Here is a 27,991-nt window from a genome sequence, read left to right on the forward strand (position 1 = left end):
GTTTTCCTCCAAAGCGACTAACATCTAACAATTTAAAGTGCCGACGAGCTGAAGCAAACAGGAAGCACTGAGCTGGCGGCACAGGAAGATTTTCCTCACCTACGGCACGAGGGGTTTCTTCATGCAGGCTACTGCTAACCTACAGTAAACTAGTTCTTCTAACCACAGGAAACCTTGAAGTACCCAAAGTGCTTAGACATGATTCATAGAACAAAACATCAGCCTGTTGCAACTGGTGGGACATTCGAACTCCCAAACAATGTTGTAGCCTACAGCTTTTCCTGCATAAAAGCACATTTAAATATGCAACAGTGTGTTTAATGTGCACCACTTGCTGCAAGCTATGTCTCTAATACCAAACAAACAATACAGTCGAGTAATCAGCCTGATATCGCCGGTGACAAGAAATTCGATACCTTTTTATACGTTTATAACTTGCAGGTTTTTGATGCTCAGGTCTTAAAATGTTCAACACAGGAAAGACGTCGGTGCTGGTTAACACATGTAGTGCTATAGTCTGATTACTATAAAATATACTTCAGTTTAACTCAAAACTGCCTGCTCTTTATTTAGATGACTTCAACTTCAGGTAAGTGCCTTTTTTTTGTTTACAACGAAAGCCTTTTTAACGTTTGAGATACAAAGCAACAGACAATTACCTGATCAAACTGCCCATCCCACACGATGTGCTAAAAGGTAGCCTTTCCCCTGTGTGCGCACCAGCTTCTTCAACATGCAGAAGGGAACGCCTGGACGTATTCTTAAAGTTAACATATACTTCATTTTACCTATTTCAGATTCATAAACAATAAAATTTACAAAACATGGACTAAAAATAATTGTTTTTTTTTCTTTGTTTGTTTTCTTTTTGATTTCTTTACAAAGTAGTAAACTACTCAGGTATTAAGAACAAATTAAAAACTTCCAGAATGGCATGCAGGGGTTGGTGGGCACCCCTGGCATAAACACAAGAGTCTATGAAGTTTTTCAATCGTGAGAAGTCGTGACCTGCCAGACGATGAGGTGACTCCGCTCGTTCTTGGCAGGCGCCGACTGCAAGCTGGCTGTCGATTCGGATAAACCATCCAACTCGCCTACTTCATCACCTGTGGAGAAGATGATGAGTAAGGTTGCTGGATGTAGTTGTGGAATCAATTGCAAAAGCCACATTTGTACAGGTCTAGAAAGTGGTCAGGGACCCGAGGGTAAAGGGGGTTGCTGGATGAAAGAAACAGTTGCTGACTGGCTGTTAGAGGTTACTTGAAGTTGCTAGTGTGAAATTGTTTACAAAGAGCTGTATGCTGCTGTAGTGAAAATCTCATTGCCATTGGTTTCATTGCTAAAAGATCACCATGGTTGCCAGTAGTTTCCATGTTTCCTGAGTTGTCCACAAACTACTCACCAAGTGGCAGTGAAACTGTAAAAAGTACAACACAAACCAGAACCGGAGACATTTGGAACTTTTTAAATGTGTTGGTTTAAGCAGCCTGGCATAATTTTGACTTCAAAGGGAAACGTTGTCCATTTTTAATTTGCATCACAGTTTCTACAGAGTAAAAAGAAGTGATTCTCATCATGTCTGTCAGGTTCTCTTCCACTTCTCTTGCTCACGGTGTACCACAAGGTTCTGTTTTGGGGCCCTTAATGTTTCTGTAATATTTGCTTTGTGTTTAACACATTTTGAGAACTTCCTGAGCATTTCTTCTTACTGCTATGCAGATGACATTTGGCTGTATATGTTTTTTAAGCACAACTTATTTCTAAGATATAAATCTTACACAAATGCTCATGCTCATTTTGAATCTCTGGTTCACTCTTTCTTAAATCACTCCAGAAATATTGTTGAGTTCTAAATTGGAAAATGATTATTCATGCCATTTTTTCTTCATGTCTGGATTAGTGTAATTTATTGTTTACTTGTCTTTTCAAAACGTAAAACTTTTTGTTTTAATGCTTTAGCACTTTAAGTAACTGCTGCAATCTGCTAGCGACCATCGCAATCATAAAGAAATTTTTTATTCAGCACCCGCTTTGAGATCAATTTCACATGGCGACAGCCTTCAACCTCCAGCAACCACTTGCCTAACAGAGATCATACATTTTTCCTGGGGACTTGAGGTTGCCAGAGGTTTGCCAACCAGTCTTTAAGCCTGTGTGATTAAGGCCTAAAGCAAACATCATACCAGAAGGGACACATTCAAGCCTTTTACTCCAAAAAGTCTAGTAAACAGCTGTTTCTTTTCAGAATAAAAACCTCTGCTGTGTATAAATATACACTTGTACATGGATTGTGTTACACCCACCCATCCTGAAGTCAATGTAGCCTTCCCCTCCACTGATGACCAGGTAGGTTTTGGTCTCAGAAGTTGCTGTGTCAGAGGATTCAGATGCAGGGTCATCAGAGCCTGAATCTGCACCACCTGGAGGTGGCATCGCCTGACCTGTGACAGTTAATTTAAAGTATGAAGAAACTGAGAACAAAAGATAGTGTTTTAGGGACTCTTTCATTCTCTTGTTACTTTAGCTACCGATTACGTTCTCATTTAATGGTTTGTTTATTTAATCTATGACAAACTAGATCGTACAATTCATATCACTGATTCAACTGTGCTCTTTAGTTCAACAAACACTCACACTCATATTCTCTTTACAATCATAGAAAACTTCACATCAACTTCAACATGGCTGCTAATTTTCCTTTGATAATGGCTAACATTACCTAACATGTTCCCACAGATTCTCTGCACTTGTCTCTTACCTGGCACTGTCACAAAAAACTTGACAGCATCCCGGTGTCCGTGGAAACATAGTTGGGCGTGAGCCATGGAGCAGTATGGCACAAAGCTGCCTGGCATTGCACAGTCTGTCACAGAGCTGTCATCACCATAGACCCGTACAGCACTGCCCGGGCGATTTGGCACTGTTCCTGTTGTTCTGTTAGCTGAAGAATACAGTAAAGTGTCATCTGCCCACTTTATGTGCTTCTTTGAAAAAAGTGCTTTCATGGATAAACGAAAGCAGGAAAGTTGGAAGGTAAATGAAAACAAACGAGGTCAAACAAAAACAGGTGAAGTTAGGAAACAGGTAAAACGCCAATCAAAAAAACAAAAATGCAAGACAAACTACCAAAAGATAAAAGTAGTTACAACAATTAATACCAGAAAAACTATGTAGATACAATATCACAGAAAGGAAGTCGGCAGAAGTGTATTTAAGAAGGGATTTAAATAAATCCTCACACCAGTTATTCCAAGGTCAAAGGGCTCATATTTCTGCTATGTAGCGTGGGGCCAGACCCAGATGTGCTTTAAAGGTGATAATCAAAATAATAAAATCAGGTCTGAGCATACAGGGAGCAAAAAGAAAGAAGCTAGGATTATCTGCAAAAACCAGTTATCGCAGTTATGGCCTGGTCTGAAACCAGTCTGTGACACAGGCAGTCGAACTGTATGTAGATCAAGTGAGTCAGAGCGCAGAGGAGCCTGTCTGCTAAATTCTGGAAGAACGCTTTATTCTCTGACCTCTAAGTAAAACCTAAAGTTAGAGGTTAAAGCAGACATAAGAACAGACCCTGATTATAAAAACACAGAGAACTGTACAGCCTTCACACAGACACTGATATAAAAGAAAGAAGATGGTGACAGGAAACGCAGGTACACCCTTGGAAAAGTTTTAATATTTAAAGAGAGCAGCACTCCCCAATATCTACTGAGAGCCCAGCTTTGAAGCATAAACCCATCAAACTGCACTATGTAAGCTATGTGAGACTTGTATCCATGGCAATGCCACTGTCTTTTACAGCACAGATACGCAGCGAGAAGAGACTGAGGATTTATGGATTTTAAGAGAGAAGGTGATGCTACACAATGACGGTCCCTGAGGCATCAGAATGGCCATCTGGGAGATGAGTTGAAATATGAAAGAAGAATAAAAGGAGACGGTGGAGGTAGCAGTGAGGGATTTGATATTAAGAACACGCCGCGCGTTTACGTAACTAATAGCATGCTTCAATTCAACCATATGCCAAATATGAATATATTTGTACTCAGGAATACTCAAAAATAAACAGTTTAACCTCACAACATCTCAGTTTTCCCACAGAATATTTAAATCATAAAGACTTGGACACTTTAAAATGATGAAACTAATGTTCTGCAATGCAAATAGAGCATAAAAGCTAACAGTATGTATTTATTCCTAATGCAGTAATGAGTTGAGTTCAGTGAATAAACACTGCTAAAAGAACATTTTGATGATGCATTGCTTTATGAAACAAAAGTGGACATTTAAGCAGGCAGCTGATGAGATTGTGCTGTACCTTCAGAGAGCGGGATGGAGATGATTACGCCATTTCCTGTACCCACCCACAGTCGGTTGCAGGATACGACGAGAGCGGTGATTCTCACAAATGAGAAACCCAATTTACCTGTACCTGCAACACACACAGAAGATGTTCGATCCAAGATCTGAAGAAGAAACGTTGCGACCTCCTAAACTGTTCAAAATATCACTCTACTACGTGTGTGTACAGAAAGTAAGCGCTGAATTCTACATGTATGTTGCCTTAGCGTTCATACATCAACTCTATCTAGGGATTATTTCCTATAAATGAGTGAGCATAAAACCAGAAGTCTGTTGAGATGATTTACAAAAGTGCTGATTAACTGCTAGGCAACAAACAGTTTGTATACCCAGCATCTTGCTGACATAGGGCTCAATGTCCACATCCTGGAGGTGCTGGTAGGTGTGGGCGTGAAACAAGCGTAGAGTTGAATCCAGTCGGATGGACACCCAGATGCCGTCTCCAACCCAGGCCAGCTGCCGTACCTGGCTCTCCTTCCGAGGATGAGCGTCAAAGGATTTCTGCAAGGGCGCGATAGATTGCAATTGCGTAATGTTAGAAGTAAATTGGGATGTTCCCATGACAACAATAAGGTTTAATTGGTTGAAGTTGACTGGAACAGAAAAATAACTTGCACAACATATGGTTTATTAACTTTCAATGACAGCTGTACCTCTATCCTCATGGCCTTTGGCTGGATGACGTAGATCTTGTTTCTGTAGCCGCACCAAACGTTATCGTGGACTACGGTCATACAGCGGATAGAGTGGTGGGGCCGGCCCAGATCCAGCAGATGGTAGTTGGTTAGATCCCACTGTCCGTCTGCTTGGAAGAAACAAGAAGACTTTGGCAATTTGTGGCATAAAATTAGTCGTGGCTCAGTCACACTACAGTGAAAATAAGACGGCAACCACCCTGTGACTAGCAAAAACCACTGGTTGGCTGCTGATGAACCGGACTTTTTGCTGTCGGAGACCGACTGCAAGCAGTCTAAGTTACAGACTTACCAATGCCTCTGTGGAAAATTGCTAATGTCCCATCAGCCAGTGCTACCAGGACCCTCCCTTTAACATGCCTGCAACAGGTTATGAAGACACTTTTAAAAGTATGTTTATTAGTCTATTTTTAAATGTTCATTTGTTGTGTGTGTGCAAGTCCTTAAATAAAAACACAACCAACTTTTTACTCACACTATGCTGAGGATCGAGTCTTTCAGTTTGATGGCATGAAGACATTTCCTCCACCGAGCCACAGACGAGTGGACGTACAGACTAAAGACAGGAAAGTCGAGCAGAGGAAAACTCCTGATTATCAACTAAATAAAGACATGAAAATGTATCCGAATGATTAAACACTATGACAAAAACACAGCCGCTGATAAATAAATAAACACCAAAATCAGCATGATAACCAAAAGCAAATTTTCTCCATGAAGTTACAACCTCATCAAATTTTCTCCTCCTTTTTCCCCTGAACTAATAGCTCCCTCTAGTGGCTGCTGCCTCACTTACCACCCATTCTGAGCACCGAGCCACATGGTGGGAAGTGCACTGCTCATCCTCAGGACCTCAGTCTCTGATGGGTCCGAGTCTTCTGCCAGAGAAGTCACCCCATCCTGTCTGGATCCCCTGGATAATGGAAAACAGTCCTTCATTAAGAAAACATGGAGTAAACACGTGCAGCCGAGTTTCCACAGCTGCTCTTATGGTTTCCTCTGTAAGCTAAAAATACCAGTGCTTTTATTTTGCAACAGCAAGTTTAGGCTGTTTTATTTTTAAGGTGTGTAAATTAATGTCTGGACATAATTCTTCTAGGGTTCATACATTTCAAGATTTTAAATTTGCAATTGTCATATATGCCTTAAAAATCTTAAGAATTGACTAAAGCATCTACCAATATTCACTCTCACCTCTGTGATTCAGCAACTAAGGAGTCAGTGGGTTCCACCCCGAGTGGGTCGGTGAACACGTGCTCCGTGTAGATTCCTGGCTGGTTTTGGTCAGCCCCCTGATCTTCCTCTCCTTCTTCGCCCACGCCAGCATTAGCCTCCGTTGCTTCTGTTGCCTCTTCCGCTGTGGGAACCCCATCTTCTGCTGGACTGGTCTCTCTGGACAACTCAACAGTGGGAGCTGTGGATCACAGCACAGCACAGCTGTCAAACCACACATACTGTACTCTATCTAAACATTTTTTTTAGTAGAGAACTACCAGAGGCTGAGGTGGCGCTGTGCTCAGCTGGCTGGTCGGCAACACCTGCACTAGCTGTCTGGGGAATGGCAGTGGTGCCCTCGGCTGCAGAGGCGCTATCGCTGCCTGCTGAGCCTACACTGGCCACGCTGCCAGCCAGTGACGCCGCATCCCCTTGGCTGGACTCCAGGTCTTGGGGTACAGCTTCACCTGCTGGATAATCAGTTTCCAACACACCTGACAAAACACCACAAATGACCCAGTAAGAAAAATAATTTTTACCCCAACAAGCACAAAGCGTGACCACTGGACCTACCTGGCACACTGGCGATGCAGACAATGTGAGTGTTGCAGGCGTAGAAGCTGTCGAGCAGGTCAGAGGGCTGAGTGGCATCCAGAACCATAACCTTGGTGGAGGAGTGGGTGCTAGTGCACACCCACACACGACTGGACATCTCGTCCTGAACAATCAGCTCCTTCTCTTTCTCCCCTTTTTCCCGATCCTTACAGCAACGTAACACATTAGCGAATCGACTCAAAGTATAAAACATAAAGAACTATCAGAAGTCACAACTGCCTCCAAAGAGCTTCTTCCTTCCTTAAACTACTCACCTTACTCTCCTGCTCCAGCTGATCCAAGCTGCTCTGAGAACCCTTTGTCTGCTTAGAAAGCTCTGATGAGGAAAATGCCCGACCCCCGGACAGGTTGACCCCGGCAGCGCACCACAGCTGTGGGACAGAAAGAGCTTGTTAGAAACATCAAAATGTTAAAATATAACAACAATATCCTGCATGTATGCTTAGAGTTGTCTATTCATTCATTTAAGCACCTTCATAGAAGCATCTTTCTGGTCCAGAGGTCTCAAGTAAACCGGCACAGGTAAGTTCATTTTGTTTTCCACTTGTCCACCGTTTGCTACCTGTGATGGTAGAACAGTCAAAACTTAAATATTGTAAATAAAGTTTATTTTAAGACTTTTAAAACCACTACTTTTAAATTTTCTCAGGTGAACATGAACACAGGGCTGGAACAGACAAAGGATACACCTTATTATGCTGCACAGGATATGCTGGCCATTTAAAATAAACGATTTCTTCTTCTAAAGCGAACAAAGCAAAATAAAAAGTGCCGATCGCATCTCTGACCTAATGCAAAGCAATTTTTTCATTTCCCACCTTGTATTTGCTGGGCAGGCTCCAGCCATGCGCAGTGACTCGTCCGTCCTCCTTCTGCACGTGAGCCTTGACCTGTCTGTACTGGCTTCTCTTCTGCTCTTTACGTGATGGAGAACTGCACTGTTCCTTACTAAAGGGAGAACCACGAGAGACACAAAGCCATCAGCTGATAATACATTTTATAGACAGGTGCATTAATGAATTTCCAACTTGGTAAAATCCACAGAACTCAAAGTCACACGTCCTCATTACTTACTCTTCATTGAGGAAGTCAAATGTCTTGGACTTCTCCGTGGGGAACTGGGAGAAAGTGCTGCTCCTCTTCACCGTGCTGCCCGGAGTGCTGTACTTCGTATTGGACTGGGATTCAAACTTTACGGCAGGGGCACTGGAGGAGGAGCTAAACAGTCTGCTGAAGCTGCACGTGGCGAAGTTACAGAAAGCCAAGAGGGAAACAGAGCCGACAGGAGCGCAGGGAAAGAGCAAGGCAGGGGTGTCACCAACAAACCAGACAATCAAGGAACTACCACCAACATTTACTGTACAGTGACATAAAGCATGCTGGGAGTCAAAGTAGAGCTAAGCACTCCCCTATTATATCTAACTAAAACTTTAACTACTATACACTCACCAGCTACTTTATAAGGCATGTCTGTTCAACTGCTTGTAAACAAAACCATCTAATCAGCCAATCACATCGCAGCAGGTCAGTGCATTTAGGCATGTAGATGTGGTCAAGATGACCCGCTGAACTTCAAACTGAGCATCAGGATGCAGAAGAAAGTAATTCAAGTGACTGTGAATGTGGCTGTTGTGGTTGTTGGTGTCACACAAGTTGGTCTGAGTATTTGAGAAACTGCTGATCTACTGAAATTTTCCCAACAACCATTTCTATGGTGAACTCAAATAACAACTCATTATAACCGAGGTATGCAGAAGAGCATCTGTGAATGCACAAGATGTTCAACCTTGAAGCAGATAGGCAAGAACAGCAGCAGCAGAAACCACATCGGGTACCACCTCTGTCAGTGAAAAACAGGAAAGGCTCAACAAAACTGGACAATGAAATAATGGGAAAAAGTTGCCTGGTCTGATGTCTCGAGCTGTGCTGCTATATTTAGATAGTAGGGTCACAATTTGGCTAAACACCATGAAAGCACAAAGCCATCCTGCCTTGTATCAATGCTTCAGGCTGCTGAAGCATTGATACAATCTTGTTGGATCTGAAGGCAAAAAGTGGTCCAAATCGATACTAGTAGGGTATACCTAATAAAGTGACCAGTGAGTGTGAATTTTTACAATATATAAGACAAAGATACATGCTTAAAGCCTGTTTTATTACTGCAGAACGATATCGTACTGCTTTTTGATTTTTCTTTCTGATTTTTGAGAATATGTTAAAAAGCTACAGAGGTGAGCTTACCAAGGCTAAGGACGGCAATTTAGATATTAAAATTCCGCAATAATAGAAATCAAATCTACCGACTTGCATGTGCAGTCTGACGTGGTAGACATAAGCAACACAACATGTACATATACTCGTATATGTAGTTTCCCTTTGCTCGCTATGAGCAGACAGAGTAAGGAAAACATCAAAAGGCACACAGCAGGCAGGAGACAGGAAAGTCCGGGGGCAAAAGGAGAGTAACATCTGAGCAGTTTGTCATAACAACAACTGATGCACTGCACTGAGAGCAAAGATTATGGATAAAGACACATCAAAGTTGGATCCTTTCAGAATGGAGGAGCACTTCTGTGTTAAACGGGGGTAGGGTAGGAGAGAGGTTTAGTGGGGAGGTCTGTCAAATCATCTTTACCTAATGCTGCCAATTCAATGGCACATCCCGGAAAAGATAAGAAAAAAGATGTATTTGAATATTTGAATGACAAAAAAAGTCAGGATTCAACTTGGAAGGCAACGTGGCAGCCCTATCAAAACTAAAAGACAAACAGTAAATAATGCAGTAAATCCAAAAAGACTCACAACTGCCAGATGCTGGATTTCTTTTTTTCTGAGATAGTTGGATTTTCCCTTGAAGCCCTAAAGAAGAGAAGACGACAATCTTTAACAATCTTTAGTTTATGTGTCCGGATATGTTGATATATGTTTTTTTATATGTATAACACAAAGTTATAACCCTAACAAAACATCAAATGCACTTTGCTCCATCCGTCCACCACTCATTGCTTCATCACCTGATCATCTCAGTCCACCGCACAGCTTCCTGCAGCTCCATAAGTCGCTCTTTGTACTGGTTCCTCTCCATCAGCACTCGGGCCATCTCCACTCTGGTGAAACGCTTCTTCTGAGCCGTAGGTAAATCACTCTGTACCGGCACACAATTAAACCCAAACATGACCACACAGAAATGCATGAATTCTACCACATAAATGAGCCACTCAACAGACACAGGATACAGGACTCACCTCTTCTTCTTCGTTAGCTTTATGTTTTGCTTCCTCCATCTCCAGGCGTACTCTGGAAAATATAAGTTTTTACACAAATGTCTATAGGAAATGGGCGTAGCCAGAGTTTCTATTTGGAGAGATACCATTAGGCACTCGCCAAGCAGAGACTCCTGCTACTTAGCTCCAATAGCACAGTAGTAAAGTGTGTCAGCGAGGATTTATACTTTGCGACCGACAGTGAATTACCTGCAGCAGCGTGCTTCATCGTCCTTGTGACTAAAGACAGAAACTAAACATCACAGATTCCTCTCATAGCTCTTACTTTTTGAGTTCCTCCTCCAGCTCTTTGTTCTTTTCCTCCAGCTTGGATTTTGCCTGCAGCAAAGCCTCCAGATCTCCCTCCAACATCTCCTTCTCACTTGTCAGTTCGTCGACTTTCTGAATCAAGTCTTTATTCACCACATTCAAGGCGTTCCTGGAAGGACATTTTAGTACGTTTGTTTTTTAATCTCTGTTTTCAAGACAAAAGGCAGCTTAAACAAAGGATTCAGTGATTCTAAAACTTACACTGAAATCATGAATTTCAAAAGTCAGTAATATAGTGCTGCATGTCCAATCAGGACACAGTGATCCAAAAACCAAAAAACAGTTCTTAAAGGTACAGTGTGTAAAATTTCACCCCATAGATGTCAGTGGGTTGCAGTCAACTGAATTCTGTTTTTTTAATTATCCCAATTGAAGTGCATAATCCTAGCTAGGACAGCTACTGTAGGGCAGACATGTTTTAGTCAGCCAAGAGAGATCAAAAACATTAAATCTAGGCTGTATGCCATAATAGCCGTGGCCTGCCAGCGTGTTTCTACTACTGTTTGTGTAAGAAAAAAAATCCTCTTTAATAGTCATTATTTCTTTTAATATATTTGAATTTGATCAACACTTACCAATAAATTAGGAAATTCAAAAGTGGATATGTGTTGGTAAATACTTCTATTCTAGGTATTCTATGCTGTTATGCCTGAGTCACCTCAAAAACTCTTGCCACTGTTAATCTATCGTCAGTGTACTCTGATAGCAAAGTGACTCTGGGACCTTTTTGCTATTTTGGGTAGGCTGTCCACTGTTACCTTGTTAGCTAAATTTCCTTCACTTTTCTGTCAGTAAGCTCTGCTGTTAGCCTCTGTTAGCAGCTGTTAGCCTCTGTTAGCAGCTGTTAAAATCTGTTAGCAGCTGTTAGTGAAACATTCCTTAAACAAGATCTCACATTGTTGAACTCGGACACCTAGCGAGTAAACTCTCATACAATGTGAAAATGTCATCAGACTGTTTATCAAAGGAAGTGTTTATTAAGCCTAATATTATCTGACATAATGATAGCTTATAAACAGCTGCTGCTCTTCTAGAGAAGAGAGAGTCTAATCTGCTGACAGTAATAATTAAACAGGCATGCACATTTTCATGTGTTAGGGCTCTGACTTCAGTTCATGACTCTTTGTACCATCCATCCATTCACTTCCGCTTATCCTTTTCAGGGTCGTGGGGGGTGCTGGAGCCTATCCCAGCTGTCATAGGGCGAGAGGCGGGGTACACCCTGGACAGGTCGCCAGTCTGTCGCAAGGCTAACACACAGGGACAAACAACCATTCGCACTCACATTCATTTGCACATTCACACCTAGTGACAATTTGTATTATCCAATTAACCTATCCCCACAAGCTGCATGTCTTTGGACGGTGGGAGGAAGCCGGAGTACCCGGAGGGAACCCACGCAAACACGGGGAGAACATGCAAACTCCACACAGAAAGACCCCGGCCTGATGTTGGAATTGAACTCAGGACCTTCTTGCTGTGCGGCAACAGTGCTAACCACCGTGCCACCGTGCTGCCCTGACTCTTTGTACCTTTCGTGTACAAATTCACACGAAAGGACTCTTTGTACCTTTCGTGTGAATGTGCAGACATGAATTAAAAATCTGACTCCATGGCACTCGAACATCTAAGAGTTCTCCTTCACCTTTTTCTTTGTTTGTGGCTGGTCTCTAGCAACATACACAACTCAGCGATTAGGCAGAAGAGAGAAGTCCATTTCCACCATTGTATTCAAGATGGTGGGGGGAACATGGTGACCACTAAAATGTGGCACTCACTCCTATGTATTTTTTAAGGCTTAATTCTACGTTATGAGAATACATCAATATGTTAAACGACAGTATTAGATACTAATCAATGGATGTTTGTGGGTGCAATATTTTCAACATTGCTTTTTTCCTCTTAATGATCTCCAACAATAAAACAAAAACATTTAAAAAACTAAAACAAACCAAATTTAGAGAGAGTCATTACAGCCCTACAAAGGATGAAGAAGTGGATATTAAATTCTACTTACTTGGTCTCAAGCAGTTGTGAATTCTCCATAATTAGATTTTCAACTTCCCGGCCCATTCCTGAACAGAATTAAAGAACAACATTATAATTTTATCACCTAACAAATCTGAATTGAACACAAACTGGATTTGTCACTACTTTAACACTACATATAAAGAAGTACACTATTCACACTAAGAATAAATCCAACCAGGCATGACGTTGGACATGAAATATCTCCTAGTGAGATATTTGTTACTGTAGGTCTCACAGCACATGAAACTACCGCAACGCACAAACCCACAGCACAACATGTCACATGACAGACATGAGAAGAATGGAAAGAGTGGGTGAGGTCTTACCAATCAAACTAAGGTCTGAGAATACCATGCAATCCAAGCCAGGCGGAAAAAGAGTAGGGAAGAGAGAGAGAGAAATGCGGATATAGTTTGAGACAGTGAAATGACCAAAATGATGAAGGAGCCAGAGCTGAATGTGTAGCTGCTGACTCCACAAGCAAAAAGGAAGAGATGCTGTAAAATCTCTAAAGATAACATACATTTGACATTTTCGGCACTCAAGAGAAGAAAAGTACAAGAGCAAAAAAATTAATGAAAAAAATAAAAGCTGTATAAAGATCAATTAGGCCAAAAAAGGAAGCACTACACTCCATCATTCATGCACCAAAATCTTTTTGAAGTAGTAGGCAGACGAAAATATATTAATGTACCCTAATATAAGACGCAATGAAGAAGAACCTTTAACAATGGTGGATGTGGAAAGAATGAGTAATGGGTAAAGGTCAAAGGAACTTTACAGAAAAATGTTTAGCTAAGGAAAGGTTGGAGGTCATACACACCAGAGTACTCCACTTGGATTATGGACAAAAGCCAGAGAATGAGACACGGGAGAGAGAGAGGTGATGTTAACATGGGTAGATGGCTAACACTTTGTACAACAGCTGGACCAAAGCAAGCGGTGTAGCTGGTGTTGAAGTTACAATGAATTTAAAGAAAGTAGAACAACATCTGCTAGTAAAGTATCGAAGTGGGAATTCAGCAGATCACCTTTACGACCTTTTAGAAAGAAAATAAGCAGTGATTATAAAGAAGTATTCAGGCTTCTTACAGAATCATTCAGCATGTATTTCACCTCTGGCTTTTAAGATTTCAGTATTTTTTCTTTACATATCTGACATTGAAATGTACACCTTTACATAGTATATCTGTCAAACATCTGAAAAACATCAAAAATGTAGCTTTTATGTGACCTTTTCTACATAATACTCTCAGACTAACCAATCCACGTTTTTTCAGTCACTTTTTTGTAAAGTTTTCACTCACCTAAAAGATCAGCTCCTTCGTCCACGTCCCCGATGAGCCCGGTGCCTGCAGAGGACAGCTCCTCAAACAGGGAGTCTGTATTGCGGTCAAATGCCATGTTTTCAATGCCTTTAGTAGGAGTGCTGACAAAAGAAAGAACAATAGGAGGTCGTGTTTTTTGCCTGATGGATCTTTCATTTAAAAAAGAAAAACACCCCCAAAAGGTCCTCTTTGTATTACCTGCAGGGTCTGTACCCAATGAGATCCATGTCCAGCTCAGGGGTGGACTCAATGATGTCCTTCACATCTGAGCTGTCTTCATTTTCAGGCTGACCTGCAAAGCACACAAGCATAGATGATATAGATCAGAAGGAAGGATATGCAAGTAAACATCATAATGTTTTTGTGGTGTTGTTTTGTAAACCTGAACATAAGAGTATTAGAATATGTGACCCTACCTACTGATATGCTTCTGGTCCCTGGAGCAGCTTGCACCTCTGTGCTCTTACTGTTCCCATCTTCCCTCTCCATGTCCGAGGCAGTGGTTGACATCGGTGTGGCCGACTTGGAGCCGGTGAAGTCTGATAGCTCATCCTGTAATGAAAAGTGATTCATTTACAACAACAAAGCGATGCCTTAACTGAAGCTGTACCAAAATAGAAAATAAACCAAAGATAGAGCTGACACAGAAACAGAAGCAGCAAGAGTCCAATTTCTCTCCGCTCTTACATTATGTAGAGGGCACTTTTCACAAAGTAAAAATCCTCAACTATCGAGCTTTTTTTTTACCAACTTCTTATAAGGTGAAAGAAAAAAATCACACTTACACCACAAAGATCTGACACACTATCCTATATGAGATTATATTAGTGAAATTGGAGCACAACAAAACACAGATAATCACATATAAATGAAATATACTGGAAACACTAAACGTTGCGAATGGACTGAGGAGAGCTTTCTGGCTGGATGCAAAGAGACAATATGAGCAACACAGAAAGTGGCACGCAAACACAACGTCCAAAAAACACGACACAGACTGCAGAAGGCTTCAAACAACATTTACTGAACATAAATAAGGACAACAACAGGAGCTACTGCTAGTTTACTAAACTCTAGTAAACTACACAAATCCCACGAAAATCCAAAAACTAATAATACATAACTACAGCAGTAAGTGACAGATGAAATGTACGCTAATGTAAAATGAGTGATTAGTAATGTTTGAAGAGCTACATAAATACAGCAAAAATAAAGTCAAATATATACAACTCATGCATTTTACCCAAAATCAAAAACAAACTGGAGGCCAGATGCAACCAAGCTGCTATTGACTTTTGCACATTAATAATTAACCAGCTCCATATGTGCACTTTTATTTTGAAAGATCCCAATGAGGCCTTCAGACATGGTTGCATATAGCACAGCTGGTCTGTGACGTGAGAGTCTACAAATGCACAAAGCAACGTGTTTGAAAAGATGAAACAGCATAGTGGAGCAAACTACAGAAGCCCACACACACGCAAACATAAACTGTGCTGCGCATGGCCAGTGCAGGAGCGCTGCTGCTCGTACCAGCCGCCACTCATCCAACTACCTTGCAGTCGTCTGCCAGTGAATTCCCCCAAGTAGAGTCCTGCGCACTCTTACCCTCCCTTTCCTTTGGGGGGTCACCATAGTCCAACTGCTTGGGGGAGGGGGAAGAGTAAGAATGCAGCTCACAAGTGCAGAAGCAGTTCAACAGAAATGCAAACACCTCATAGTGTGCATGTCTGTGAAGTGAATGGGACAGTTCATACATACAAATAAGCATGTGTGTGTGAGTGCATGTGTGATTATAGTTTATAGATCATCAACAAGCAACAGATGAGTCTTTAGTCAAGTCAAATCAGCGTTTATTGTTTTGTAAATCTCTTTCCTACGGTGGCCCTGAGAGGTCAAATGCACTTAAGCAAATATCGTCCAATAGAAAAAATGTTGCAGAAGGACAAAAAACACAACAGAAGTTAAATGAAACAAAACTGAAGTGTTTCTGGGGACACAATAACGTAATTGTGTGATTCTTATAATGCTGCAGATACATGTTCACTATTAACCGCTAACTGTTAGCTTGTCACTTTTGTGAGCTTTTGTTCTTCCGTTGTGTTATGTGTGCTTTTGTCATTTTCAGTGTTAGAGTTCTTGAAGTGCAGTGCATTTGACCTCTCAGGGCCACTGTACTTTCTGTAATCAAATCAAATCAAATCAAATCACTTTTTATTGTCACATCACATGTGCAGGCACACTGGCACAGCACATGCGAGTGAAATTCTTGTGTGCGAGCCCCACAAGCAACAGAGATGTGCAAACACAACAACACAAACGAGCAAAATACAAGAATGGCCAACCTGAAACTAATAAATATATGTACAATATATAATAGTGTATGCATTTCTGGATGTGTATACTAAATATTTTCCTACGTGTGTGTGTGTGTGTGTGTGTGTGTGTGTGTGTGTGTGTGTGTATACACATTTTTACAAATTAAATAGTAAAAAAATAAAATAAAATAATAATAATAATAATAATAATAATAATAAAATATATAAAATAAAATATACAGAGTTGAATATGTGCAAAACAAGTGGCATTTATATACAGTGTGGAGTGCATAATGTTGAAGTTCCAGTAGTGAAGCTGAGGTGTCTATGAAGTGTTCAGCAGTCTGATGGCCTGATGGAAGAAGCTGTCTCTCAGTCTGCTGGTACGGGACCGGATGCTGCAGAACCTCCTTCCTGATGGAAGCAGTCTGAACAGTTTATGGCTGGGGTGACTGGAGTCCTTGATGATCCTCCCCGCTTTCCTCAGGCACCGCTTCCTGTAGATGTCTTGGAGGGAGGGAAGCTCACCTCCAATTATCCGTTCAGAGCACCGCACTACTCGCTGGAGAGCTTTGCAGTTGTAGGCGGTGCTGTTGCCATACCAGGTGGTGATGCATCCAGTGAGGATGCTCTCAATGGCACAGTGATAGAAGGTCCTGAGGATGCGGGGGCTCATGCCGAATCTTTTCAGTCTCCTGAGAAAGAAGAGGCGCTGCTGGGCCTTCTTCACTGTTTTGTTTGTGTGTACTGACCACGTAAGATCCTCAGCCAGGTGTACGCCAAGGAACCGGAAGCTGCTCACTCTCTCCACTGCAGCGCCGTTGATGGTGATGGGGGTGTGTACTTCTCTGCACCTCCGGAAGTCCACTATCAACTCCTTTGTCTTTGCGACGTTGAGGGTGAGATGGTTGTCTTGACACCAGTGGGTCAGGGCGCTGACCTCCTCCCTGTAAGCCGTCTCATCACCGTTGGTGATAAGACCCACCACTGTAGTGTCGTCCGCAAACTTCACAATGATGTTGGAGCTGTTAGTGGCTGTGCAGTCGTAGGTGTAGAGTGAGTACAGGAGAGGGCTCAGTACACACCCCTGTGGAGCACCAGTGTTCAGTGTGATGGGGGATGAGGTGATGCTGCCCAGTCTGACCACCTGGCGTCTGTCAGACAGGAAGCTAAGGATCCAGCTGCAGAGGGAGCTGCTCAGTCCTAGATCCTGCAGTTTCCTGTCCAGCTTCGAGGGAACGATGGTATTGAATGCTGAGCTGTAATCTACAAACAGCATCCTCACATACGTGTCTCTCTTCTCCAGGTGTGACAGGGCAGTGTGTAGTGTCAGGGCTATGGCATCATCAGTGGACCTGTTGTGGCGGTATGCAAACTGTAGAGGGTCCAGTGAGTCGGGTAGTGCAGAGCAGATGAAGTCCCTGACCAGCTTCTCGAAGCATTTGCTTACGATGGGGGTCAGGGCTACAGGTCGCCAGTCGTTCAATGAGGAGATGGTGGAGGATTTGGGTACAGGGACGACGGTGGCCATTTTGAAGCAGGCTGGGACTACAGACAGAGAGAGGGAAAGGTTGAAGATGTGCGTGAACACTGCAGCCAGCTGAGCCGCGCATGACCTGAGGACGCGGCCGGGAATCCCGTCCGGACCAGTAGCTTTGCGTGCGTTCACCTTCCTGAAGCACTTCCGCACATCCTCCTCAGACACAGTGTGCGCACTGACGTCATCCGCGGTGCGCACACTGTCCGGTCTCATGGTGTTCGCTGTGTCGAATCTAGCGTAGAATACGTTTAGATCCTCACACAGAGAGGCCGTGGTCTGCGGTGTGCTGGTTTTCCCTCTAAAGTCTGTGATCGTGTTTAGTCCCTGCCACATACTCCGAGGGTTGTCAAACTGTTGTTCCACCCTGTCCCTGTACTCACGTTTGGCTGCTTTGATCGTCTTCCGGAGTTGGTAATGTGCGTGTTTGTAGTCCGATGTGTTCGCGGAGGCAAAGGCGGTGTTCCGTGCCGCCAGTGCCGCGCGAACATCTCCGTTAATCCAGGGTTTTTGATTTGGGAAGGATTTGACTGTTCTGGATGGGACGACATCTTCCACGCATTTCCTGATAAATCCACAGACTGAGTCTGTGTATTCATCAATGTCTCTGGCGGCCACGTGAAACATTTCCCAGTCCGCGTGATCAAAACAGTCCCGCAGCGCAGACTCCGATTGGTCCGTCCAACAGTGCACCGCCCTCCGGGTTGGAGCTTCCTGTTTCAGCTTCTGCCTGTAGGCGGGCAGGAGCAGGATGGAGCAGTGATCTGATTGGCCGAATGGGGCGCGGGGGAGGGCTTTGTACGCATCCCGGAAAGAGGTGTAACAGTGGTCGAGTTGCCGGTTTCCACGTGTGTTGAAAAGGATGTGTTGATGGAGTTTTGGTGAGACTTTCTTCAGGTTTCCCTTATTAAAGTCTCCGGCTGTGATAAACGCTGCCTCTGGGTGTGCGGTTTCCTCGCTGCTGATCGCGCTGTACAGTTCCCTGAGTGCTCGGTCAGTGTCGGCTTGTGGGGGAATGTAAACAGCCGTAATAATCACTGCTGTAAATTCCCTCGGTAGCCAGAATGGCCGGCACTTAATCATCAGGTACTCCAGGTCCGGTGAGCAGAAGGATTTGACCGGGTGCACGTTCGCATAATCACACCAGCTGTTGTTGATCATGAAACACACACCACCGCCTCTGCTTTTCCCAGTAAGATCCTGTGACCTGTCCGCGCGGTGCACAGAGAACCCCGGCAGTTGTATTGCGGAGTCCGGTACTTTGTCCGATAGCCAGGTTTCTGTGAGGCAGATCACGCAGCAGTCCCGCATCTCTCGCTGGAATGAGATCCGTGCCCGAAGCTCGCACAGCTTGTTCTCCAGAGACTGCATATTAGCCAGTAATAAACTGGGTAACGGTGGTCTGTTAGTGCGCCGTCTCAGTCGAACCTGAACACCAGATCTTCTCCCTCTGCGTCGGCGTTTGCGGCCTCCAGGGCCAGAGAACAAAGGCGTCTCAGGTGAGATGAATGGGGGGTCTGCAAACGGAGCGTCCGTGTTGCAAAACTTGAACTCCGGAAAGTTATAAGAAAGACCGTCTTTTATGTCCAGTAAGGTTTGTCGGTCATACACAAGGAGACAAGTGCTGCTCGTGAAAAAATAAAGGAAAAGTAAAATTAAACACAGAAGAAAGCCGTTGCTTGGGGGAGCTCGCGACGAGGCTGCCATACTCGGCGCCATCTTGATCACTGTATAGAATCAAAATAGGTTTTGACTAATGACATGTTGCAAAGCTAAAACTATTTGTGCAGGAAGTCAGAAATAGTAATAGTAAAACAATTGTTTAGTTATGAAAAGTACACAAATATATTTATATTGATTCAATTTTTTTCAGTTTTTGTATTTTATAATTTCAGCACTTACATATTACATTACAGTAATATTACATATGAATCATTTTAATTCTTTTGTTTATTTAAGCGCTCCCCTTGAATGAAGTAAAATGCAATGACGCAGAAACATAATTATGCCAGTTTCAGAGCTAAGATGAAATGGTTTTACTTAAATGACTAATGTGGAAACTAGATCATGGCCAGCACATGCAGGTCATTAACCTGTCGTTTGCTTTTCGCTCACCTCTGCAGCACCTCGCGCTCCCATAAATAAACATGACATCGCTCCTGAACTCTGACGCCATGTTTGCATATCAAAGACACCCATGTTCAAAAGGCGGTGGCTTAACAATAACCGCCCTGTAGCTCTGATTACATAAGGCCCCATCACAATCCAGCCAGCCTCTTTTTTCCTCCCTCTCTCAGTGACTGGCTGCACGCCATACAGCGGCTTCATTCCCAGAATGCACTGCGCCGCAGAGCTGGTGTCCCAGTTTTAACAAAAACGCAGCAGTGCAATGTAATAACATTGTCACCCTGCAGGTTCTGACTGCCACAGATACAAACACCGCTGACATGCCCATCAAGTACCCAAGTGACTTTAAGGAGCATCAACACCATTATATTGTGGATATATATAAAAAATATATTTTTGTTTCCCCACTTAAAACACGAATTAAATGAACTGTAAATACTGAATAAAATAACACATAAAAATGTGTTATTTGTACCTGCAGAAAACGTTTATAAATATTCATGTGACACATTTAATGATCTCCTCTGATTGCTACACCAGGGGAAGTCTGCATATTCATCAATGGCTAAAGAAGAGTCTAGAAACAGAGGGCGCCTTGTTAGATGCCTGCATAAAAAACACATAAGCACACCCGAGCCTTATCAAAGGCTCTCTATTTATAAATGGACTCGAAGCTTAAAAACCCTATTCTATCTTCTATTTTCGACCTCTGGCAAAACCACCACAAACAGGAAATCCAATTAGAGCGATCATATCATTCTCCATAATGCCAGTGTTTTTTAATAATACAGCAAAAGCACTAATTAAATAATCAATTATTAATTTTCAATTTGAATCAAGTGATGTCATTATTTAAGATTTTTCATTTCACTTGCTTTTCTTTTATTTAACATGACCTGGACGACAGCCTTCAGCTTATTTATGGAAAAGATGCTTTAAGAAGCAGAAATTAGATATGTTGGCCTTTTACATCCAGACTTCATAGACGAGGCATGAATGTGTCTTCTACACATCGGTTTTCTGGCTGACATAACGTGGCCTGAACCAGACACAGGTTTATTCTCTAAGGATAGATCACAAGGTGGGTACGACCCACACACCCACCTTGAGACTTGTGTTGGAGCGAGGCTGCGATGAGTCAGTGAACCTCCAGCTCTCTGTGCCCAGTGTCTCTGCTCTGGCCTGAGGATCTGGGATGAGCAGAGACGCTCCGCCAGATGATGGGAAGATTCCCAAAGAAAGAGGTCGCTCTCTCCTTGGGAGATTAAAAAAAAATTATAAAACGTCCCTTTTTATTGGAGAACAGACCACAAACGCTGCCTGTCGATGACGTGTGATATGAAAGTGGCTTGGCAAACAAACTTATGCGCTCTCACCTGACTCGGCCGACTGCGCTTGACTCGGAGGTCTCGCTGATCTGTTGCATTTTGATCCTCTCCACGTGCTCCATGTAATTATGGATCATCTGCAGAATTCAAAGCAAAAACACCCAAAAGGGAGCTAGTTAGTCATGACCACTGTTCAGAGTTACGCTCCGCTCCTCCCTTTCTCTCTAACCTACCTCTGTGTGCCGCTGATGGAGGGAGTTGTATTCCTTCTTCAGGTCCAGCTCTCGTTCTTCTAACCTGCCAACTGAAACAAAGGAAGGCCCTCATCAGTCTCAGCTACTTTACAACCAGCTTATAGACTTTAAATCACTTGTTAAATACTTCAGAACCTCACTGTCACATTACTGTAATTCTTCTCCGTGATCATTAGGTTTTTGCATGTGTATGACAGTCGTACGTAAAAAGGCGTGCAGTTTTTCTCTGCTATGCAGTATAGGGGGGCTGGGGGTGGGGGGGTAATCGCACCCAAATAGTTTTCAGCACTGGGCGCCTTACGAAGTGACAAAAACATCTAATCCCTTATTAGCACATCAGGTTTAGCCTAAGCCACGCAGCGAGCTGCTGCAACAGACGGGTTTAAAGCTATCGGATACTATCAATTACAACAGCTAAAGCTTCTGTGGGTTGTGCGATGATGCCTTGCCAGTGTGTACTTTGACACTATCGAGCAATTTTATTCTGCAGTCATGAGTCATCACATTCCTAGATCCCAGTAATAAAATGAAGAAAGAAAAGCTGTGCAGGGGGACAGCTGAAGCTTCTCGCAATCCTTGATGAGTGTGTGAGTGTGTGTGTGTGTGTGTGTGTGTGTGTGTGTGTGTGTGTGTGTGTGTGTGTGTGTGTGTTGTTTTATAAAGTAATCACTGGGTGGAGAAGAAGCTGAATGTAAGGCCATAAGCCTGACTGGATTTATGAGTCATTTAGCCTAAAATCCTGAAATGCATACCAAATGAACAGTTTACATGTCAAAAAGCAAACAGCATCATCCACTGTGAAGCTCTACACTCAAAAAACGTTTTGGCCGAAATGCTCATTTTAACTAACTTAATTTTGTTACATATGAACAATTTAAAAGGTTAAATTTAACAAATCTGGTCTGATTAAATTTGCTTGATTGGTAAACATTCAGTTTATACCAAGCACATTCTTCTTAGTGATTCCATATTAATGTTGAATTATTTGAATAGGTAAACCTTTGATTTTATTTGTTTCAGCTGCTTTTATTCAAAATATTGCTTCATGTTGACTGAAAGTTAAAAATCTTTTTTTAAGTATAAAGCATGACTTGTTTAAAACTTCCTCATCAGGCTGTTACTCTGCTGGATGCTTTATTAATCAATTAAATCTGAATTCCCCAAACTCAGCTCCAATCTCTTAATTATTGATCTTTTCCGTGTCAGGCCAGTGAAACTAAAGCACTAACATTATCTAAGCTATACTGCTGTTGCCTAACTTCTTGCTGCAACTGCGGCCGTTTAACTCAGTGGACTCGGATTTAAAGCACCTCAATGAATGAATGATTTACCATTTACTGGGAGTGGCAGCAAATTAGCTGAACCTACTGAGCAGGAATCATTCTCTCAAACAGCAATCACAACAAAGCAATAACCGATAAATAATTCACTTTTGATTTTCCACATCACACCAGCCACTGGGATACTTATGTTTGCCTTGTTAAAGCTTCTGCTGTAAGTCAGATTCGGAAAGAAATTCCTGTTTTCTTCCCACTCGCAGCTTTGTGTGAATGAATGATTTGCTTTAACCAGCCAGCTACTTAGTCACCAGATACTGGACCAGTCATTGTGTGAATCCCCTCTTTTTTTCTGACAAGACAGAATGTATGAACCAATCGCTTCCCCTCTACCTCTTAATCCACCCATAAGATGGGCGGGTAATGTACTGCCGCATTAGGAGGATGGGAATAACAGAAATCCTTTAATCCCATTACTGTTACCCCCGCAAAGATGAAGAAAGAGAGCGTGAGAGTCTGCATAGTTAATGTGTGCATACATATCAAGCCATGAGAGGAAGGAGATAGTAAGGGAGTGAAAAATAGACTAACTGCAGGAACTGAAACAGACAGAATTATTTATAATAGCGATGAGATTTCATCTCAGCGCATGGATGCTGACAGACATGGAAGTTTTTTTTGAAAGCACGTACACAATAATATAAGCGCATGTGCATGAATGTGTGTTTTTGCTCACTCTGGTCTGCATAGTTCTTGATTTTGAGCTCCAGTTGGCGGGAGTGGGACTCCATCCGGTCCACATGGCTCTGCAGGTCCTTCTTCTCCTGCTCATGAGTGTCTTCAAATTCGATGAACTTCTACACACACACACAAACACAGTTTTGTTGGACTCACTGACACTTAATGCAAAACATAACAAAGCTGGTTTGTCAGCAGTCTGATCTTGTTTGATGCTTGTTTTGCAATACGAAAAAAAAAGACGCCGTTCCTAAATTTGGGCGTTCTATTTTTACATGACAGTAATGAAACCAAATGAGGAATTCTGCCCCACTGCAAAATGCATGTTTGAAATAGTAATTTGGTCACTGTATTTAGAATAAAAACTCTATTATAAATACAATTTAGTTGTTTTACAGCAGCGGTCCCCAACCGCCTCGGACCGGTACCGGTCCGTGAGTCGTTTGGTACCGGGCCGCGAGAGTTGAGGCTCAGGTGTGAAATGTATGGTTTTCAGGGTTTTTATCGGTTTTCAGCATTATTTTGTTATCGTTTTTATCGTTTACTCGGTTTTCCTTGGTCTTTTCACGTGTGTTATGAATAAATCTTCTTTTTTTCGGTACCGGTACTTGTTTTATTTTGTTGTATTTATCTGCGACACCTTAAAGGCCGGTCCGTGAAAATATTGTCGGGCATAAACCGGTCTGTGGCGCAAAAAAGGTTGGGGACCGCTGTTTTACAGTATTAACATTTAGGAAAACTGATGTGACGCGTACAAATATAACTGTGGCTTCTGAAAATGAAGGACATATCTCTGGATCCCTAAAAGTATTAATGGTCCTACGACTGTGACAGATTATCAAATGTGTCTTGAGTCTGATCTGCAGTGCCGCTTCCTCCCAGTTTCCTTATAGGCCGGCCTCTGAAAATGCACTTTTGTTTATGTGTGTGTATCAACGTCCACATCCTGTCCAGCTTAGCAAGCCAAGGCCCTGACGTGGCTCTCTTCCTTCCTGTGGGCACAGGAATCTTACCCTACTTTGATGTACAAGCAGATGCAGGAAACTTCCTTGCAAAGACATAATTTAGCTTATACTCAGTGATCGACCCAAATGACACTCTTTTTCATCAGTAGCAGCCTGCTTGCCGTGCTTGCCTGCTTGCCGTGGTTTTAAGGGAGTCGCTACTGTGTTTTTGAAGGTATGAATTACATAGAAGTGAAATTTAAGGTAATTACTATGGATCTTAAACTGGAAATCTACTAGTAAATTAAAATAAAATAAAAGTAAAAGAAAGTGGTAGAAATATGAGGAATCATGAAAAGTTTCAAGCATGAACATTTGCTGACATTCTCAGTCTTCTATATTAGCAGTACAGTAGTACCATAGAAGGCCTGTTTCTTCCAGGATTATTCCTGTATAAAGGAAGTTTTTCCTTCCCACTGTCGCCAAGTGCTTGCTCAAAAGGCATTAATTTCATTGTCAGGGTTTACTCTGTATTATTGTCCAGTCTTTACATTACATCAACACCAGAACTCCAGAAACAACCAATAAAATTAGTTTAGTTAATACTGCCCAGGGATGGCAGAAGGAAATTAGCTAGTAACTAATAAGGAATAATAGAAATAATCAGTCACGCTGGACCTAAGATAAAGCAGTAACTATGTGTGAGACAATTAAAACACCAGCTTCCTGTTTGTGAAGATATGATAGAAAGTATTCCCGCAGCAAACAACATCAACAGTGCAGATCAGACACACCCAAGAAATTTAAAGATGATGCAAATAAGTTTTAATGGGCTGAACTGCTGCCTTAGATGTAATTAAAGTTAAAGATATTCTCACAGCCGTCTGCTTTATTCTGCTTCATTTTTCAAGATTATCTTCAATTTAAATCAGAGTTTAGTGGAAACAGGCTCGCAAACACATCACAGCAGACAGGAATGTGCTGCTATCCTTTTTTACCTGTTATGAAACAATGAAGGAGCGGGTAAAAGGTGTCATTAAAAACGACTTCCAAAAACAAATGTCACACCCTTCATCGGTCTGATAAAATGGGTGGGAAGGAGGGCAGTCTGTTGACACTGAAACCCAAGACAAAAACAAAAGAAAAGCAGAAATGAAAGCTGAAGGATGTTCCCCTCTTCTCACAAAGGATCACATGACCTGGAAGTAACACTGTGCCTTCCCAGGAGGCTCAGCGTACCCCTGCTCACTCCTCCTCGGGGCTTTAGATAAAGAGTCCTACCCAGGAAACCGGCTTATTGTTTCTGTGTCTATTTAAAACACATTATACTGCAAAACAATGCAGGATACAGCAGTATTGTCACTGTGTATACGAGTGTTTGTGGCTGCTGTGACCAAGGTGCAGCATCACCCACTGGATGGAGGTTCCACAGCATACCGGGCTGCTTTTCCACTGCCCCTGAGCCACAGAGGCCAGCTGTGACAGAAGGTCCGAGTCACATCGCTTCACCCTTCATATTGAGGGCTCAGGGCAGATTGACCACACACAAACACACACACCCTGCCAGAAACACGAAATCCAGGGCTCCACTTTTGCTGCCAATGTGCACCCACTCAGATATCACATCCTAAACTTTAGAAGCTGTGTCTTCATAGGCATGGGCCTACAAAGTAAGTAATTATTGCACAACAACAGTGTTATAACCTGACCACTTTGGAAGATGTGAACATTCCCCAGCTGTGAGAGTCTGTTGTAAATAATGAGATCCGAGAGCATTACAGGAAATGTAGGTTGCAGGTGTTTTCCAGCTCTAAATAAAAACTTTTAAGTTCGGAAGGACTGTAATGTCAATTTAGACTTTATTTTTTGTCTCTTACAAATTACCCAAACTTACCCAAAAGTATGTTTATAGCTAAATTACTGGAAATCTCCTTTAAGTAAATATAAATGTATATTTCTGATATTTTCCAGGTGTTAGATATCTGAACTGTGGTCATCTATCTGTGCACACAGTATTTTCTGCATATGAAGATAAGAGCTTAAAGAAGTAACACTGTTGTGCAGGATGTTTGGCTTTGCACATGCATGAATGATGGAAATTATGCTGTTTAGTGATGTAAACATCACTAAGAGTAGTTTGGTTAAAGCCGTGGTGGGATTTTCTGTGACATTTTATGCCTCACTGTTATTCCACAAGCTCCATCCTCTTCACACTGATGTGTTTTATAAACGTCATATATGTATTTTACAGTTACAGTGATGGCCCAAAACGCTGAGTCACTTCACCTGCTGTTTCTGACTTCACTATCTGATGCAATAGGACATCATATGTGCATTTGCCAGGGATGTGGCTTTGATGCGTTGTTTCATAGATAGACACAGTTATATGACAGATCATCCCGCAAGAAAACAGAGCCAACAAGGAGACAGGGCCATTTCAGTGAGCCGTTAGCATGACTCTGCCTTGTTTACATCCCCACTGAACACCATGGATGCTGCCAGGCCACGTGTATAGGTTAATTCATCGCTCAGGGATGCTGGGAGGAGAAAGCACCTGAGGCAGGCTTCATTGCCCTCCTTTAAGAAAAAAAAAAGGATGCTGAATGTTGATATTTTCCTTCCCCCTCTCTTAGATCCATTCAGCTCACCTCCTCTGCGTGTTTCCTCAGCGCTTTCTCCCGCTCGTACTGGGTGATGAGCTGCTCGTTGTCCTCCTTCAGCAGCTCCAGCTCCACTTCGTGCTCCTGGTTCTCCGCGAACACGGAGTCCAGGTTCTCCAGCACGGCCACCACAAGCGGCATCAGCTCTTTCACCACGTCCTCGTCGTATTTACCGATAAGCCTCTCGAACTCGCGGTAAATTGAGTTGGCCAGGCCCGACACCCGCTCAGACATCATCGCTGATGTCCCCGGGTCGTCCTGGTACACAACTCCGTCTTCCAGCTCCATTTTTAGTCCTCTTCCTTTCAACTAACAGGACCAGTTTTTTCTCCGCCTTACCCCGCCACTATGAACGCCCGTGTTCCTTAAATAAAGACAGCTTTTCTTTAATCAAACGGACACATTGAGAACAGCGTACGAATGTACTATTACGATGCAAGACAGGCTACGTGGATTTCTTCCTATTTTTTCCTCGCCTGTCCCGTGCTGCGTTCAAATGCTCCCCCGAAGCTCCCAAATTCCTCAATCACCATGAGAACAAAACCACAAGGATCAGTTTCCAGCCCTTGAAGACCCAGAAGTAGCGAAAGATACTGTTTATCTTTTGAAAATATAGCACAAACAATATTATATAGACACACAACACTGTATTTTTTCACATTAAATGTAAACAACAAAATGTTTTTTTTCCTGTAGCTGATTGAATTTAGAAATGTAGACGTATTGTTACACTGCACGATAATGACACGTTTATCTTGAACATGGAAGGAGACAAACAAATCCAGGCATTTTATTTCGTCCAATACAACTTGTAATTCCAACAATTCTCATAGTACGTGAAGCAACTATCCAACAGCTGAGTTGTTGACCAGACATATCACGTGATGACGTCACATCATGCTACCGGCGTAAAATTGTTGGCAGTTTTATGGAGAAAAAGTCGCCTCGAAAGTTTTCTAAATAATATGA

The 27,991-nt window shown here is 42.5% G+C and overlaps 1 protein-coding gene across 1 annotated transcript; it reads right to left on the reverse strand.

Annotated features, from left to right (window-relative positions):
* Positions 1–284: 284 nt before the first annotated feature.
* Positions 285–27,485, reverse strand: spag9a (sperm associated antigen 9a). Its single transcript, XM_085351533.1, has 30 exons — positions 27,011–27,485; positions 23,417–23,537; positions 21,383–21,453; positions 21,198–21,286; positions 20,926–21,076; positions 15,395–15,481; positions 14,256–14,391; positions 14,038–14,131; positions 13,819–13,940; positions 12,498–12,555; positions 10,437–10,589; positions 10,133–10,184; positions 9,902–10,032; positions 9,690–9,746; positions 7,962–8,123; positions 7,706–7,835; positions 7,360–7,449; positions 7,142–7,258; positions 6,846–7,032; positions 6,551–6,766; positions 6,252–6,471; positions 5,854–5,970; positions 5,533–5,613; positions 5,350–5,417; positions 5,016–5,167; positions 4,692–4,863; positions 4,319–4,432; positions 2,759–2,941; positions 2,304–2,441; positions 285–1,106 (listed from the first exon to the last, which is right to left on the reverse strand). The coding sequence occupies exons 1-30, from the start codon at positions 27,308–27,310 to the stop codon at positions 988–990; spliced, it is 3,888 nt and encodes a 1,295-aa protein (XP_085207659.1). The 5' UTR covers positions 27,311–27,485; the 3' UTR covers positions 285–987.
* Positions 27,486–27,991: the final 506 nt, after the last annotated feature.

This window comes from Diplotaxodon limnothrissa, linkage group LG4 (genome assembly GCF_057381915.1).
Source record: "Diplotaxodon limnothrissa isolate DT_005_m linkage group LG4, D_limnothrissa_male_GT1.1, whole genome shotgun sequence".
In the NCBI taxonomy this organism is placed as follows: Eukaryota; Metazoa; Chordata; class Actinopteri; order Cichliformes; family Cichlidae; genus Diplotaxodon; species Diplotaxodon limnothrissa.